This window comes from Carlito syrichta, unplaced genomic scaffold (assembly GCF_000164805.1).
Source record: "Carlito syrichta isolate Samal-C Ts95f unplaced genomic scaffold, Tarsius_syrichta-2.0.1 Scaffold305237, whole genome shotgun sequence".
In the NCBI taxonomy this organism is placed as follows: domain Eukaryota; kingdom Metazoa; phylum Chordata; class Mammalia; order Primates; family Tarsiidae; genus Carlito; species Carlito syrichta.
In genome coordinates, this window is record NW_007249333.1 from 352,696 (window position 1) to 371,352 (window position 18,657).

Here is an 18,657-nt window from a genome sequence, read left to right on the forward strand (position 1 = left end):
AGTTAATAGAGAAAAAAAACAAACCATCATGTAGTTAGTGGATGATAAATATTACAATTTTTATTTTGTATTGGACAATGTTACAATAAATATGACCTGAATAGAATTGGATGTGTTGAAATGAATTCTGTATGTCATATGCCATCTTCAGTTGAATCTTGTATTTTTATTTTTATTTGTTTGGCAAAATATGAGCAATTTCTGTTCCTTAGAAGATAATTGCAAATGCATAGATTGTTGTATATTTTTAGTTAAACTGGAAAAATATGCAATATTGGAAAGATGCATTCTTTTCATTAACTATTTTTTAAAATGTAGCTCATGCTCTTACAATTATTGCAAGGAAAATTCAAGTGTGTAATTATATCCTTTATCTTTTCTTAGGACTTTAAATATAAACATGAATTTAGATTCCATTCATCGATTAATTGAGGAAACACAAATCTTCCAGATGCAGCAGTCATCGATTAAAACACGCTGTGACACGGTAGCAACTGCCTCACCTTCCAGGGATACTTGTAATTCTTGCTTCCCACCTTATGAACTACAATCTTATGCAGTCCACAATTTCTGTGCTCACTCACATAACACCAACGAATGGGATATTGGTGAAGAACTTCGCCTGCGAGAGCTTGAAGAAGTCAAGGCCAGAGCTGCCCAGATGGAAAAGACCATGCGGTGGTGGTCAGACTGCACAGCCAATTGGAGGGAAAAATGGAGTAAAGTTCGAGCTGAAAGGAACAGTGCTAGGGAGGAAGGAAGGCAACTCAGAATAAAATTAGAGATGGTGATGAAAGAATTGAGCGCACTGAGGAAGAAACAAAGTTTGCCACCTCAAAAGGAGGCATTGGAAGCTAAAGTTACCCAGAACCTGAAGCTTCCTGGTTTCATAGAAGTGTCCTGTGAACATAGAGGCCAATTTCAAAGTCATTCCCAAATGTGTGAGTCTATCAGAGAGTGCCTAATAAAAAGACAATTCTCTACAAAGCAAAAAACAAATAGTACGGTAAGAAAAAAAAAAATTCACAGAGCAGTCTAGAGATGTGCATTTTTGAATGACATACATAGTGATGAAAAATAAGAGAAACTCAGTGTTGACTATATTAGTCTGCCAAGGCTGTCATAACAAAGTACCACAATCTGGGTGCCTTAAGCAAAATAAATTTATTCTTTTAAGTTGTGAAAATCAGAAATATGAGACCACATTGTCAGCAGGGTTGGTTTCTTCTGATGCCTCTCTCTTAGACTTATAGGTGGCCATATTTTCTCTGCATGTTGTCTTTTCTCTGTATACATGTCTGAGTCCTAATTTCCTCTTCTCATGAGGACCCCATCATCAGGCCCACCATAATGATCCCAATTTAAATAAATCCTATCTCTAAAGGCCCTGTCTCTAATAATTGTCACCTTCTAAGGCACTGGGTGTTAGGACTTCAGCAAATGAATTTTGGGGAATCATCATTTCAACCCTTGGCGGTGATTTTACTGATATCTATGGCAAATATTAGCCCAGCATTTTTTACGTGAAAATAAAATATTTGGAAACATTTCTTTCCCTTTACCCTAATTATGTCAAAATTATAAAAGATTCAAAAAGCAGTTTGAATATTTCTCAAGGTTTGGAACTCTTGTCTTACAATTTGCTCCTGGTAAAATAGGTACCATAGGCAAATACCTTTAGGAAATGGTTCACATGACCCACTCTTGGAATTTGTTGGCATACTTTAAATCTTAGAGCTTCTGTGAAACTTTTAAAACATTTTATTTGGCCTACCAGTTTATATACTCATTCAACTGTAAACTACCACCATCTCTACTTTTGTTTTAAACATTGTAATAGTTGGCAATAAACAACCCAGAGAACATACTTTGGGAAACTTTAGGAGTGCATGAAAGCACTTATCATAGTATTAGTTTATTCTGTTACTTCTTTCTACTTTCTTTCCACCTCTAAATACTGTTAATTAACATCTTGCACCTCTATAATCCCATATAAAATTTTAAGCTTGTCTATAATGCATAGAATTTATGGTAGATATAGCCTAGATTCAATCATAGATGAAAAAAATTTTAAAGATTACACTAACACAATAACTTCTAATTAATCGATCTTCTAGATTTTTTAAAAAATTATTTAACTTGATAATCCAAGCTGCCAGTACCTTTGTGTATATCTTTGGCAAAGCAACATATATTTTCAAAATTTAGTTATTTTAATACATGTATTGGAATGCAGTGATAGGGATGAGGGAACATAACTCGTATAATGTTCCCAGAAATCATTCAATTATTATTATATGTCACTAGACTCCACATTTGAGAAAGTAAAGGATTCTTTCCACATGTATTAGGCTGGGAAATTCTCAATGTATTGGGTTTTATCTGAAGTATCTTTGTATCATTAGTATCAAAGACAAATCATACATACTTGGAAAAAACATAGGAAATTAGGAAATTTTTTCTGATGGTAGGTAAATAAATATTAAACATTGAAGAAGCTTTAATGAATTTTCTTTTCTTTTTTTTTTTTGAAAAGTTTCTTTGCCAACCCTAGGCCTAATGATAAAAATTCCTGCATATTTGACTACAGTGTTTTCCGTGGAGAACAACACGTCTTATTATATTAATTATCAAAATAAAATACTGTAAATGAAGCACCATTGAGATTTTACTGGACTATTCATTGAGATTTTATTTGAATTGACTTTATTTCAGTGAAAACTCAGAAAGCGTTTAAATAATAGACAAATATCAGTAGCATGGATTCTGTGAAGTTTTGAAATTATGCTACAAGATTTTGATATGATGGCCATGCTTATTAAAATGTCCCATCTAGTTATATTGGAGATTTGACTAGGGAAATAAAGCAATAAACAAATTTATTAAAATGTTCAAAAGCTTCCTGAATTTTTTTTCCACTTTGTTTTCCAAAAATGTTTAAAAAAATAATCATTGGCTTTACTTTGAAAACTCTCAAGTGTCTTGTGACAAAAGAAGCTTTAAAGAGGAATTAATTAACTCATTTAAAATTTATTGCAGCTGTTCAAGTTTTTGCACAGTTATTTTTAGCTCTGATTAGAACAAGAAAGCGATCTAAAAGTTAAAGCAGACCTTTTAAGAAGTGTGCTTTATTACAATAAGGGAGAACATTGAAAGAAAAATAAGTGTGAAAAAGAACGCAAGTTAGTTAGAACATATAACACCCTTAGGGAATAATAATGAAATAAAAATATGGATTTGACTCTGTATTGTAACACTTATTTCCTTCTTAAAATGTATTTTCTATGATATTTCTTTTTTTTTTTTTTGAGTTGGAGTCTCACTCTGTCGCCCAGACTGGAGTGCAGTGGCCACTCCCGGCCACCGCAGCCTCGACCTGCTGGGCTCCGGCGATCCTTCCACCTCAGCCTTCCGAGTAGCTGGAACGACAGGCGCCTGCTACCACACCCGGCCAATTTTGTTATTTATTGTAGAGATGAGGTCTAGCTGCCCAGGCGGGTCTCGAACCCACTGACTCAGGCAATCCACTCACCTCAGCCTCCCAAAGGTGCGGGATTACAGGCTGAGCCACTGAGGCCAGCTTTTCTATGATATTTCACATGAGAGATTTAAATATTTACCAATTTTTTTTTTCAGGAAGAAGGTGTGGTTATTGATCCACTAAGATTAAATGAGGAGATGAAACCCAATCTAGATTGTGTTGATTTATTCAAGAATGATGGTTCTGAAAACTGTGCAACGAAACCTGTACTGGGACTGCAAGCAATTCATCTGCCTCTGAAAAATGGAGTAACTGAAATTTCAGCTTTGCAAGTGCATTTGGATGAATTCCAAAAAGTTCTATGGAAGGAAAAAGAGTAAGTGCTAACTATTGCCTCCCTTAAGTCTACTAAAATCTACTAAAATGGTTACGACTGATGTGTTGGTCACTTGATAATGTGTTTAACCCATGTTTGGTCATTACTTTTTAAGATTTAAATCAATATTAGCCATTGAAGAAGTTTTAGCGAGCTGAATTAGTTTGACAGATATACATATTTTGAATTTTAAAAGTAATTTATAACTCATTAGTAGTTATTCTTTTAAGGTGACCTTTGTCCTAACCATGTTCTCATTATCTCTGATAGAGTCACTTTAATTGTATCTGAATTCTTCAAGTATATGGTTAAAATATGCAGTGTCTTTTCTAATTTTTTCAACTTTTTTGGACTTCAATGAGTCAATGAGAATGAATATTAGCAACAGGACAATCAGTTTTGTGAGGTATTATTTACAGAAAAAGATGCCTTATACTTGGACCATTGTGGTACAGAAGATAGGGCACTAGCCTAGTGATTAAGTAACCTGAATATTTGTATTTGTTCTGACATATTCTAGCTTCTAGCTATGTGATATCAGATGTTGCCTCTTTGTAAAAATAGGGGTAGTGACGTTATGTTCCAGTTATCTATTATTTTGAAACAAACACCCACACAATGGTTATTAAAACTACAACCACGTATTTTGTTCATGAATCTTGAATATGGCTTGGCATGGGCAGATTCTCTCTCATATGTGGCATCAGGTGAGATGGCTCCGAGGCTGGGGCTGGAATTATCGGAAGCTTGACTCATTCATCTGGCAGTGCATCTTGGTTCTCATCTGGGCCTCAGCTGGAACACCTGCATGTGGTCTATTCATGTGGCTGCTTGGCTTTCTCACTGCATAGTGGTTAGTTTTCAAGTGAAAATAGATAGAAACACACGGCATTTTAATGATCATGCCTTAAAAGTCACATAGTGGAGGTGTGCTGTGGCTCGGACTTTTAATCCTGGCATTTTGGGAGGTCAAGGCTAAAGCAGAAATATCATTTGAGGCTGAGCAACATAATGAGACTTTGTCTCTGCAAAAATATAAATAAGATAAATTAGTCAGATATGGTGGTGTGCCCCTGTGGTCCTAGCTACTCAGGAGACTGAGGTGGGAGGATCACTTAAGCCCAGGTCAAGATTGCAGTGAGCTATGATCATGCCACTGTCCTCCAGCCTAGGTGACAGAGTGAGATCCTATCTAAAAAAAAGAAAAGGAAAAAAAAGTCACATAGGATCACTTCTGACCCACTTATTTGTGGTGGTAGTCTCAAAGGTTCACTAAAGTTCAAGAAAGAGGGGCCCTTTCAATAAGAGAATTGTCAAAATTCTTTTATCATAAGGTTGTGTAGAATGTGATCATGGTGACAATGATCTTTGCAAAATACAATCTGTCATAGCCTTCCTCACAGAATTCTTGCAAAGATTAAACACAAATAATGGTCCTGGAATGTGAAGCTGGTAATATGAATTACTCAATAGTTTTTTTCTTTTGTTTTATTATTTCTTTGTGATCAGCTTATATAAATTTATTAGCACAATGTGAAATATTTGATGCACTTTAAAATGTGGTCCCAAACCCTAAAAATAATTAATTATTTCTTTAGTTATAAAACACAATGGGCAGATAGGGATATATATAAATATATATACATGATATATAAATATGACTATACATATTTTATCATGATTTTAATTTCTCTGGTTTAAGTGGACTGAAAAAGGGATTAATATGTATCCCTTTGATAAGTGCTTTAAGTTCTTAGTCTGTCATTTGTTTTCTGCCAGTCAGAAATTTCTCATTAGTCCCTTTGAAATCTACTTGTGCCACCAACTACCTTTTTCAGATTCTTTGTCTATACTTCACCATTTTAATAGATTGTGATCATCTAAAATCTGTGTACAGAATACTTGTTATTCGGCCATCAAGTGTAAATTCCTAATAGAGACAATCAACATTAACGGAAAAGAGAATAAAGTTGATTTAGACTCGCACACATATTATTGACTAATTTTAGCTGGACCTACAAATCTCACTTAAGTTCTAACCTCTCTGCTTTTGGTTCCTGAAAGACAACATTCTGGTCATGATGGACTTTTCTCAAACTCTCTCACAATGTTAGCTCACTGATTAGTGTCACAGGAAAAATGTGAAGCTGCTTTTTCCTAGATACAAACTTTTCTATTCTAAGCTGCAGTTTGAGTGATACCTATATACTATCTTTGCATGCGTGCTCCACACATATACTCAGCATATATTTTTGACTTTCTGGGAATAATCCTCAGAGTAAGTTAAGTCTCTAGTTCTCAAAAGTTTCAGTATATAAACCATAAGGGAGTCAAAGAATACGAGAAGAAAGGGAGCTTTGATTTGGCTCTGTCTACTCTCCTCTTTAAGAAACAGTCTACAGATGCTATGAATCATGGTGCCCGTGTCCATGAATCAACATTTGCATGCAATTCACATGAGGCAATTGTAGTTATTTTTCTATCACAAGATAATGTTTCCCAAGAATATGGAATATGTTATTGCTATAAATCTTTTAAATTCTCCCTCCTGGAATCTCAGCGAGTGGGTGGTTTGAATTGAGAAGATGTGAACTTATTTTTTTCCATGTTCCCATCTAGTGGGGACATTTTCTCGACTCATGCTCAGAAATCAGCTCAGGAAACCCTGGGACTCGTTTTATCCACTGTCTGGCTGGAACCTTCTCATCAAATATACTAAACCTTATTATTTTATTTGTATTCTGAGTACTGTTCAGTTTTATGGATAATTATCCAGTCTATGAAAGCTTCTCATATACTGAGAATGTATACATTTCTGATGACTTAGATAAAGTCTTCTCAGATAGAAAACTTGGGGAGTAAGGTTGGGAAACCTTATCCTTTTATAGAGCTAAATATACTTTAAATTTAGAAAGAGGAGCTTTGGCAATACCAAATATTAGATATGAGAAACTGTGAGATAAAATATTTTGATGAACGTGTTTTGACGGTCCAGCATCTATTTCATGGTTGGACATCCCTCTAGCTCATGAAACAGAGTTTACATCTCTGCATAATTATGAAAATGATAGTAAGTCTCTGCCACAGTCTCCCTTGCAATGAGGATGCTGACACTTGACCTAGCAATAGCTAGTCAGATGTCACCACCTAGACTCTTTTTTTTATTAATCAATATTTTTTATTTTGATATTGTGGGGTACAGTTAAGGGTTAGGTATACAAATATGTTTCGTTCAGGCACCCTTGTTGATAAAGGGTGTCTCCTCGTCCCCAGACAGACAGAAAACAGTGTGGCGATTCCTAAAAGTTCTAAATATCGACCTCCCATATGACCCCGCAATCCCCTTACTGGGAATATACCCTGAAGAACTCAAATCATTCTATCAAAAAGGTACCTGCACACGTTAAGTCTATCATAGCATAGTTCACAATAGTGAGAACCTGGAATCAACCATGCTGTCCATCAAAAGAGGAATGGATTTTAAAAATGTGGTACATATACACGATGGAATACTACACAGCCATAAAAAAGTCACCACCTAGACTCTTAAGCCAAGCAAATGCTCCAAGCAAGCAGAAAGCAAACAGAATCTGTGAGGAGAAAGTTGCCCCAGTAGTTACATCTTATTTCTCGAGGCAGCAGTGGCCTCTGGTTCCTAGTGGTACTACCTATTATCTCACATTCGTGGTACACTGAAGTCTTGTAGTGATGTCTGTACCTTGATGGTGGTCATAATGTTGTGCTCATGGGAAGATTTCTATCACTTTATTATAGCCACTTCTAGCTGCATGTATTTTCTAGAGATCTCTTAGATTTTTTTTTGAGGTATTAATATCCTTTTCCGCTCAAATTGGCTATTTTGAATATATTTGCTTGCCAGGTACATAATTGATACCAGGAGAGTATACAAACAACAGACAGGCAGTTCTTTGTAGCACCAGTTTAGTGGCATAAGAGGGGCCCTTGTCCCTGGCTGCGTTGCCTCCAAGCCTCGTTCTATGGCCCTCCTGGAGATCGCTGAATTTAACATCATACTTTAAATATATCTCTTTTCTAATGAAATTAGCTTTGTATGGCTTTGACGGTTTGCAACTAAAAACACCTAATGTTGATTGATGTAATTATAAATAGTTGGAAGTGCAATTGCAAAATGACACATATGTTGCTTATTAAATGTATATTTGTAAAAACTTTTATTGTTAACAGTTTAATACTAACTCTCAGTTTTGGACTGTTATAAAATGGATATCTACATGTTATTGCAGGACAGTTATTTTATTCAGTAACATTTTGATATTAAGAGACCCTTTCAGAAAATGGCAATTGAATAAAATTTTTCACGTTCAAAAATTATTCATATTTAACCCTAGATATTACTATTTTAGGACTATTTACCCTTGAGAGATATTTGAGTAATATTCTTGTCTAGAAATGCAAACTTTATTTATCATGGGATCAGGACAATTAACAAAATATTTAAAAATTGCAAAGAGATGTAATCACATTCTTATATAAAAATAACTTTGGCTCACAGTTTACCTTTTAGATCCTGGAATATTATATATTTTAGCAATAAAACTTTAAAAAACTTTTATCATCATATTAAAGATACTATATTTTTTGCTGAACTTTATCTTCTTAATTTTGTCCTCATAAAGAATGTGTATATAAAATGTGATATACTTTAGATATTTTCTTTGCTTTCTTGTAGTTTAAATAGCATGAAAATAGTATTCATTTTAATTTTAAATCCTACTATAGAATTCATCAATCTTGAAAATCTCTCTAAAGTATAGCTCGATTAGACCAGAAAATTTGAGAATTTGTAGAGTGCCCCCTGCTGCATAAATTTAGATGTGCAGCATCCTTAATGCTTGGCTTGAAGTAAAAGAATTTTTTGATAGGGCTATACTAAAAAATACTCAAGGATCACATTGCCGTTAAATAATTTTTAATAAGTTGTCTGCCTTCTCACTCCCCCGAGCAAATTGTAACATTTTACATAATAAAAATGCATGTTTTCCTTTCAGGAAATTAATGAATGTTAGTTATTTCATTTAAGATGTATACTTAAAGAAGTAAACATTACTATCTTTGAAAAGTTACTAATTTGCCTTAAACAAGGAATACAAATTGTTATCTATACATTTTAACTTACTTTAGTAAATTCTATTACTTTTATTTTATAAACAGGATTTGAATATTTATTCTGTGTCTAGATATAATCTAGATGTAATAATTTCTTTATATCTCTATTTATATATAACTAAAATTAAAAGTTTAATACATAGCTTCAAATGATCTTCTTTAACTACTTATAAAACCCTGAAAAAAATAGCTACCCCAATAATTTTGATGATATTTTTGAGGCTCAACATTTATTCCTCAGTAATCACAAATGATTTTTATACTAATGTGAGTTTTGATTTTTCGACATGTATGATTTTGAATTTATAAATTTATAATTTAGATTTTTAAAAATTATCAAGTATAATTTTTCTGTTATTCTATGTATAAGTAAAATATTTCTCAAAATTTTAAGGAAAAGATTATCAGTGTATGTGCTATTGCACAAATGTAGTCAATTCAAACCTTTAATAAAATTATGTAATTAATTAAGCATATTCTATTTATTTATTTATTATTATTATTATTTGAGTTGGAGTCTCACTCCATGGCCCAGGCTGGAGTGCAGTAGTGGCCCGATCACAGTCACCACAGCGTCGACCTGCTGGGCTCGTGCCATCCTTCCGCCTCAGCCTTCCAAGTTGTCAGAACTACAGGCACACACAACCACCCCTGCTAATTTTTAAAACATTTTTATTTAGCGTAGAGATGAGGTCTCACCAAATTGCTCAGGCTGTTCTTGAACCCATGCGCTCAGGTAATCCTCTCACCTTGGCCTCCCAAAGTGCTGGGATAACAAGCTTGAGCTACCGCACCAGGCCTCTGTTTGATTTTTAAGATTTTCAGTTACTGACAAAACATTTCCAAGTTCTCAAATAGATCTAATATGTTAAATAATATGATAAAGTTGGCGATTCTTATCTCAAATATTCCAATAAAGTTACAAACTAAGTACAACTTTATTATACTTTTCAACTTACACAAATCTAAGTCAATATCAACATGTTTTAAGTTTTCTAATATACATTTTCATTCCCAAATTAAAAATATTTGAATGTCATATATGAAACATATTTCACTATATATTGGTTTTTAGATGTATTTTTCTAAATTTTACACAAAATATTAATATTTGGTGATTTGCTTATTATTTTATACTTAATTCTATTCTTCTTGACTTCACAAACACATCCACAAAGGGTAAAAATTATATCATAATAAGCAACCTGGGTGTCTTCATCTGACTACATTTGTTTATCTATCAGAAATTTTGGCTAGGGTAGTTAATCTGGAGGCATGAACAGTCATATGAAATGTTCATAAGACCTAGACTTTCATGTTGAACTTTTTTATTTGTTAATTTTGTTTAATGAATTTATTGTCTTAACAAAGGAATCCGAATTAGTCCATAAATGGAGCTTTGCACTAATTTTTTTTGCAACCTGTATCATTTGAGCTTAAGCTAAGCTCTAACTAATTCTCTTATATCCTCTTTCAATTTTATGGTTTGATTCCTTCAAATATAATTATACAACTTTTTAATAGGCTCCTTATCCATTTGATTGTATTAAACAAATATGTTTACAACCTCATACTATTTTGAAGTATTACCATAATACTGTTACCAAGAAGAGTCATAGTTTTTATAAATATGTAAATGGTATTCGATTTTGATTCTGCACGCATTTTTTAGCTCTGTGAATATGTTTTTAAGATCTTTCTAGTGACATTTAACATTACTGAAATAGATTTATGTGTATATAATAGCTCATTATAAATACAATAATAAGCCGGGCTCGGTGGCTCAGGCTGTAATCCCGCACCTTTGGGAGGTTGAGGTGAGTGGATTGCCTGAGTCCGCGGGTTCGAGACTCGCCTGGGCAGCAAGACCTCATCTCTATAATAAATAAAAAAAAATCAGCCGGGCGTGGTAGCACATGCCTGTAATTCCGGCTACTTGGAAGGCTGAGGCAGAAGGATCGCCGGAGCCCAGCAGGTCGAGGTTGCGGTGGCCGTGAGCGGCCACTGCACTCCAGTCTGGGTGACAGAGTGAGACTCCAACTCAAAATAAATAAATAAATAAATAAATACAATAATACTGTAACTGATATCACAAAATCTGTATCACATGATAATCAAAATTTACTAACTTGGTGCCCAAACACACAAGTTCTTTTCAAATTTCTGCTTCTGTCATATCAGCTTGTATCCCACTGTGAAAGTCTAGAATTAAAAGATGAGGAAATTGACTCTGTCCATAGAAATAGAGAAAAAAGAATGAGTATTTTTAAAAAGTAATCTAATCTACCACACAGATAAGAACAGGCTAATGGCAAGAGTCGATGGCATGCTAATTACAACTAGAAATAAAACAATGATCAATGACTCACTTTAACAGATATTGTGGGCAAATAAATAAAAATTGATGGTTGAGATTGTAAAGGATCAAATTTTATTCCTAGTTCTGTTGCTAGTTCTACAAATAGAGAAATTAATTTAAATTATTTTAAATAATTTAAATAAAGAGTCCAGCGAAAATACTTTATTACAACAAAATTGGGCACATTCAAAAATTAGAAATATATACATCCTCCTATGTAAGGAAAGAAGATGAATAAAAGAAAATGAGAGAAATGCATAAAATATACAAGAGGGGACCCCCATAAAACTGGAATTATCTTCTGAAAGGTGGGCCTCTTATAGCACAGGTTTCCTTTGCTAGGTAAGTGTTCTAGGAATGCACTGGCATCAGCGTACCAGCTAGCGTTGTTGTGAGAGGCTGCATTGGACTTCAGTTAATTTTTTTTTGTCGAAATTTTCAACTCATTTCCCCATCTTATGATGGGTGATTTACAGAGTACCTGTTAACACCATGCTGACTGTTCAGCAGTTTTTGACCAAAAACAGCATGACCTGTCCCTGCCTTTCCTACTCACCTGAGATCGCATCCTGAGCAACTTGTTTGTTTCCACAGATGAAAAAATGTCCTCAATGGGAAAAGGTGAAAAAAAAAAAAAAAAGCAGGGGCACTAAACGACATCAAAACTTGACAAGTTCAAAAACTGTTCTGACCAGTGGAAAAGCCATCTCATTAGTGTATTGCATCTAATGGAGAGTACTTTGTAGGAACTTAAAGTTTAAATATGTAAGGATAAATACACAATTTTTTAATAAATAAATTCCGGGTTTTTTAGCTCCTTCCTAAAGAAGAAAGCAGGCAGAAACTTAATATTGGCAAAGTCAAATTAAAACTATTTAATCTATTATAAAGCTAAATGTCAGACTAAAAGAAACTTTCTTCAATATTTATAATTTTTTATATTATTTTTTATTTTGAGTTGAAGTCTCACTCTGTTGCCCCAGCTGGCACGCTCACAGCCATTGCAGCCTCAACCTTCTGGGCTTAGTCAATACTTTCACCTCAACCTTCCAAGAGCTGGAACTACAGGTGTGTACAACTATGTCCGGCTTATTTTTTGATTTATTGAAGAGACGAGATCTCACCAAGATTCCCAGGCTGGTCTCGAACCCTTGGCCTCAGACAATTCTCTCGCCTCAATCTCCCAAAGTGCTGTGATTACAGTTTGAGTCACCATGCTTGGCCTTTTTAAAAAATATATTTATAATTTTAATAAACTAGAAATTATTTTCTCTCATTACATTGATCACATACAAGTATATAAAAATTAGAAAAATGGAAAAATCAATGCAAACTGAAAATTATTTTAAAATTAAAGTTTATTTTTCTTTCTTTTAGTTATTTAATGTTTTTTATTTTAAAGGTGTACGGTTCAGGGTTAGGTATACAAATGATCATTGTACAGGTAATGATGACGTGTGCACCTCTCCCCGCCCCCGACAGTTTTCCACTACTGCCAATCCCTTTCTTGTAGTGCTATGATAATTGTTCAGGGTCCGCTTATGAGTGAGAACATATGGTACTCAGTTCTTTGTTTCTGTGATAGATCACTCAGTATTATAGACTCTATGTCCATTCAAGTTGCTGCGAAGTTCTATAATTTTGTCCTTCTATGATTTAGAATGCGCACAGCTTTGGAAAAAGAAGTAGAACGACTGGAGTCAGCTTTGTCTCTATGGAAATGGAAGTATGAAGAATTGAAAGAATTGAAGCCCCCAAATGTGAAAGAGGTATGAGACATATAATATAAATGACGAAATTAAACCCAAAGTGTTCTTTCTTTTGGATATATAAGTGGGCAGAAGGCAAATGTCTCAACAAACAAGAGGAAGAGAGGTAAAAGAATTAAATTTTCTTTATAAGAGGAATATTTGAAGCCATTTGTCGATAGTGGGCTTAGTCAAATTCAGGCTATAAGAAATATTGTTATAAATAATGAATTTTGCAGTTTTATGTTGGTCTTTATTTCTTTTCAAAAATCATATTGCATATATTAAACTCTACAAATTATGTTTTGACATACATATAGACAGTCAATTGTTTCATGATCTGCTATGTGACACAATAAATTATCCATTATAGGAACATTTGAGGGAGTAGCTGAAGATATCTTATGGCATCATTACCACCTATCCTAAACATTTTATCTTATTCTTTCATGAAGCAATCTGAAAATGTCAATTTATCTCAAGTGTATTTAGGTTCTTTTCATACTGACATAGTTTTTCAGGATCTGTCACTTGCTCTTACACTTTTCTTTTGGAGTTTTATCAATAAAATGCCATCCTGAACCCTTCTTATTTGTTCAATGGTTAATTAATATTAAGTATTTAAATAGATTTAATTGTACATAGTGCTCATATGTGTACTAAAGCATTGCACTAAATAAGTATGAGAGAAAGAGTAATGAGCAGAGAAAAGAAAAATAATGAGAAAAATGACTAAATACTTTCACATGAGTTGACATTTAGTGGATATTTGCACAATGTATATTATACACATTTATATACATGTGTGTGTGCATGCATATTGATGATATATACATACACATATACATGGATATAGAGATTCATAGTATTTATATGCACAGGTATCTGTCTTTATGTGTGACATTCACAATACATTAATATATCCTAGAGAAACCGGTCACAATACAAAAATCATGTTATGTTTAAAGTGCATGTGTATACGCTCTATAATATAATGGGTTCTAAATTTGACTGAAAAGCTAACATTTAGGGAGGAATTCGTCTTAAATTTAGGTAAAACAAAACAAAACAAAGCAACATGTATTTATAACCTCTTGCCACTAGTGTGCAGTACAGACTTGTTAATGTTATCAGTTTTATAAACTTTTAAAAGTAACATTTATGTAGCAAGTGCTTTGAGTGAAAGTCAGGCTTTTGAGTTGATTTACAAAGCAATATTCTTTTTTGAAAATGTTTAATGTTTTCTGTTCAAAGATGATTTTTGTAACAAATCTGAAAATGTCCAAGCTAAATTCCTTAGCAAAGTTACATTAGTGAGAGGGGAAAAAAAGAGAATGTGGCATTATACAGTTTAAATTGGGTTTGTATTTGATGATCATATGGAAATGTATACTAATATATAAGATGTATTTATTAGATAATATGCTGGTAGGGTTTTCAGAACAGAAGGGACCTCAAAATTGTAGAAAATTTACATATTAATTTTTGACTGTTTAATCAAATGAACTACAGAGTTGAACAATGAATGTGAAAATGTTTGTAGACAATGAAAAGTTATAAATACCGATAAGATAAAAATATTGAATTATTCATATGAGAATACTTTAAAAATATTTTTTCTATCTTCTAACAAGAAATTTTTGATATTCTTAAATTTTTGGAGCAATATATACTTAAATTATTTTATAAGATATTATCACATGTTTAAAAACTGGAAAAATAACATTTAGTCACATGAAATTATCTATTCTTTGTTTAATTATTTTTTATATTGATGCTATGCTACATTTAGAAATAGCATTGTGTAGTAAAATTATGGCGCAACCTTAAGTGTCCACCCATGACTGATTGGATAAAGAAAATGTTTGTGTACACCTTGGAATACAACATACCCCTAAAAGGAATGAAATCATGTCCTTTGCCACAACATGGACAGGGCTGAGTAGAATGATTCCAAGTGAATTAACTCAGAAACAGAAAACTAGACATCACATCTTCTCACTTATATGCTAAATGGCCACAACAATGGAAATAATAGACATTAGAGACACCACCAAGGGGGCAGGTGACAAAGGGGGTTAAGCTGCAGAAATTTCCTATTGGGTACAATGTTCACTATCTAGACAGTGGGCTACCTTAGATCCAATCCTCATCAATGCATAAATATGTCCATGTAACAAACATGCACTTGTATTCCCTGATTCAAAAGAAAATGACAGAGAGAGAGAGAGAGAGAGAGAGAGAGAGAGAGAGAGAATTGTAAACTATAAGTGCAAGGAATTTAAAGTTCCCATACAGTTGATTGACAATCAGAAAAAGGTGTATTGTGGAACATCCTTTAAAACTTTTTATAAATTATCCTTTCTTATTCTTTTAATACTCAAAAATTCTGAATAATAACCTTTGCATTTACTGCAGTTCTTCACTTATAAAAATGTTTGAATACAAGTATAATTCTTTTGTAGATGCCTATAACTGTTAGAAGAAAATACATGCCTGACTAAGAGCTGCTGATGGAAAGATTAGCAATTGTTAAAGATGGAAATAGACATATTTAATAGACCTAGACTTTTAAAAATGTATTCGAAAGTCTAGTGGGCTTTTAGAAGGAAATAATTCTTAAATCACTAAAATTTAAAGAAGAAAAAATTAAGAATTTAATTGTAAAATAAGTATTTAAAATTAAACCAAGACAAGACACAGTAGAGGCAATTGTATCCAAAATGCTATTTCTATGCAGAATTTAATATCAATTCAACTTTTCCTTTGTAAGTCTGTATGTACTGACTTGGAATTAGATTATAAATTCTGAGTGTGTCAAAATGATCATTTATATAAAAGTTTCATGGTCTGAGGATCAGATATTATGTAAGTAACATCAATTACAAATAATTATGACACCTCACTTTAATAATCAGAGTCATTCTTTCCACAATGGAAGGGATCCTTTGTCTATCTGGGGACGGGAGAATACCCCTTATCAACAAGGGTGCCTGAACAATGAATATTTGTATACCTAACCCTTAACTGTAGCCCACAATTTTAAAATAAAAAAAATGTTTTTTTAAAAAAAGAGTACTTGTTAACATTTTAAAATTAGTTTCAAGATGAAACCCGTGTTTTTCCTTGATTTTTTTTTATGGGTTTTATTAAGAAAACTCTCTTTTGTGATCATAACAATGTGCCTAGAAGTTTATAAAGTATAATGTTCTTTTATAAATATTTATAGATAAATATTTATAGAGACACAGGCATTGTGGAACTTTTTTATGGTTTACATTGAAAGCTTATTTTAAACACCTCAAAATATCTTTCTGATTTGGGGAAAATAGAAGATTAGAATTTCCAGGCGTGTGTAGCTAAAATTCTACACAGATATCTTATCTTTTAAAAAGATATGCCATGTGAGAGCTAGTCTGCATACGAGAGAGGGTTCTAGAAGATACTTAATAAAAATAGGAGCATGATTGAATATTAGTGCCATTCTGAGCTCAAGACTAATTTTGAAACATTGCCTCTTATAGCCATTTCTGGAGCTTAAATAAAGTATTCCATAGAAGTGACTATAAACATTTACTGTATCTTTTTAATTCTATCTCCAAACTGTATCTCACTTCATTCTTTTCCATCTCTGCTACATCCCCAGACAGAGTCATCATTACCTCTTACTTTGCCGTCTCCGTCTAGGTTTCTTCACCACCACTGTTAACCTGTTTGAACTCATTTTCCTGCCACCAACAGGGGAATATTTCTAAAACATTAGATTGGATCACAGTACCCTTGTTTGAAACACTTCTATGACTGCCTTGTTATTTAGAGCATAGCCATCTTCCAAGTAATTCTGAAGTCCAAGAAAATCCAAGTCCACCTGGCTACACCATTAGAAGTTGACATTTCAATGGGTGCCCAATAATGACACCACTCTTCTTACCCTAACTGCTTTAACAAGCAGTACCCATAATTCCAGTACATCATATCTACTGGTGATTACTTTTGACTTATGCGCAGCCCCTATGTGTGTTTGGAAGGCAACCTTCTCCTGCTATCCAGTGACTCTACTGTCCCCCAACTTGTCAGAGGTCACACAGGTAGACACAAGATCATCTGACCAGTGATTATAAAAAACAGGAGAGGATCACATAGGGAAGATTATTTGGGCCAGGCTTGGGAGAAGTGTACATTATTTCCACTTATAATTCACGAATGAATACTCATCTGCATAGCAATGCTTAGAAGTAAAGAATGTTGGAAAATGTATTTAAGCTGATTTATGGTGTCTGCAGCTCCCCCAAAACACATTGGCTTTGGTAAGCATATAACTAGTTTCTGCGGCAAAAGTCAATATATCATGTAATATGACTGTACTTATTAATATAATTTTAATAGATGTATTAATTAAAATGTTGTTTTCATTATTATCGATAAATATAAGGGGGTACCGTCAAAATGGAATTATCTTTTGGAGGGTGGGACCCTTGTAGTACCAGACTCCCCCACTAGGTAAGTTGTTCTAGGAACTCATTGATATCAGTGTACCAGCAAGCATTGTGTTAAGAGGCTGCGTTTAGCTTCAGTGAATATTTCTTTGGAGATTGTTTTAACCCATTGGCCCATTTCATGATGGGTGATTTACAGAAATAACCTGCCCACACGGCACTAAGTGTTCAGCAGCCAAAAACAGCATGATCCCCATGCCCCACTAATCCTATTCACCCAATCTCACCCAGAGCAACTTTTTTTGTTTCTCCGGATTTAAACAAAACATGTTCTCAAAGGGAAACATTTTGCCAATGTGGAAGAGGTGAAACAAAAACGGTAGAAGCACTAAAAGGCATCGACACTGATGACTTCAAAAACTGTTTTGAGCAGTGGAAAAGGTGTCTTGATAGGTGTATTGCATCCAATGGAGAGCACTTTGAAGATGCCTGAAATTTAAATACGTAAGAATAAGTACACAATTTTTAATAAATAAACTCTTGTTTTTCAGGTGTCCTCCCTTGTATACTGTCAAGCTTTTGCTTATATTTAAGGGAAAATGGGCTTTCTAATCCTGAACCCTCATATTAAGGGCTTGACTTACATCACACAGCTGGATTGAATAGTTGATGCTTTTTTTTTTTTTTTTAAAGATTTTTATTATAAAGATGTGGGGTACAATTCAGGGTTAGGAACATAAACATTGATCATGCAGGTACCCTTGTTGATGAGGTATGCACCTCTCTCTCTTAGCAGTTTCCCTCAACTGATCCCACCCCCCTCCCCTGACAGTCTCCCATTACTACCAGTCACTCTTTCTTTCTTTCTTTCTTTCTTTCTTTCTTTCTTTCTTTCTTTCTTTCTTTCTTTCTTTCTTTCTTTCTTTCTTTCTTTCTTTCTTTCTTTCTTTCTTTCTTTCTTTCCCTCCCTCTCTCCCTCCCTCCCTCCCTCCCTTCCTTCCTTCCTTCTTTCTTTCTTTCTTTCGAGTTGGAGTCTCACTCTGTTGCCCAGACTGGAGTGCAGTGGCCACTCCTGACCACCGCAGCCTTGACCCGCTGGGCTCCGGCGA

General features: G+C 33.9%; 1 protein-coding gene across 1 annotated transcript in view; it reads left to right on the forward strand.

The window, feature by feature from the left end:
• The first annotated feature begins 380 nt into the window (after positions 1–380).
• The window catches only part of CCDC102B (coiled-coil domain containing 102B), a 199,711-nt gene continuing 181,434 nt past the window's right edge, over positions 381–18,657 (forward strand). The window contains exons 1-3 of the mRNA XM_021714109.1: positions 381–1,006; positions 3,637–3,857; positions 13,025–13,133. Coding sequence (XP_021569784.1) covers positions 401–1,006; positions 3,637–3,857; positions 13,025–13,133 — 936 coding nt within the window. The 5' untranslated portion in view covers positions 381–400. The remainder of the gene's footprint in view (positions 1,007–3,636; positions 3,858–13,024; positions 13,134–18,657) is intronic.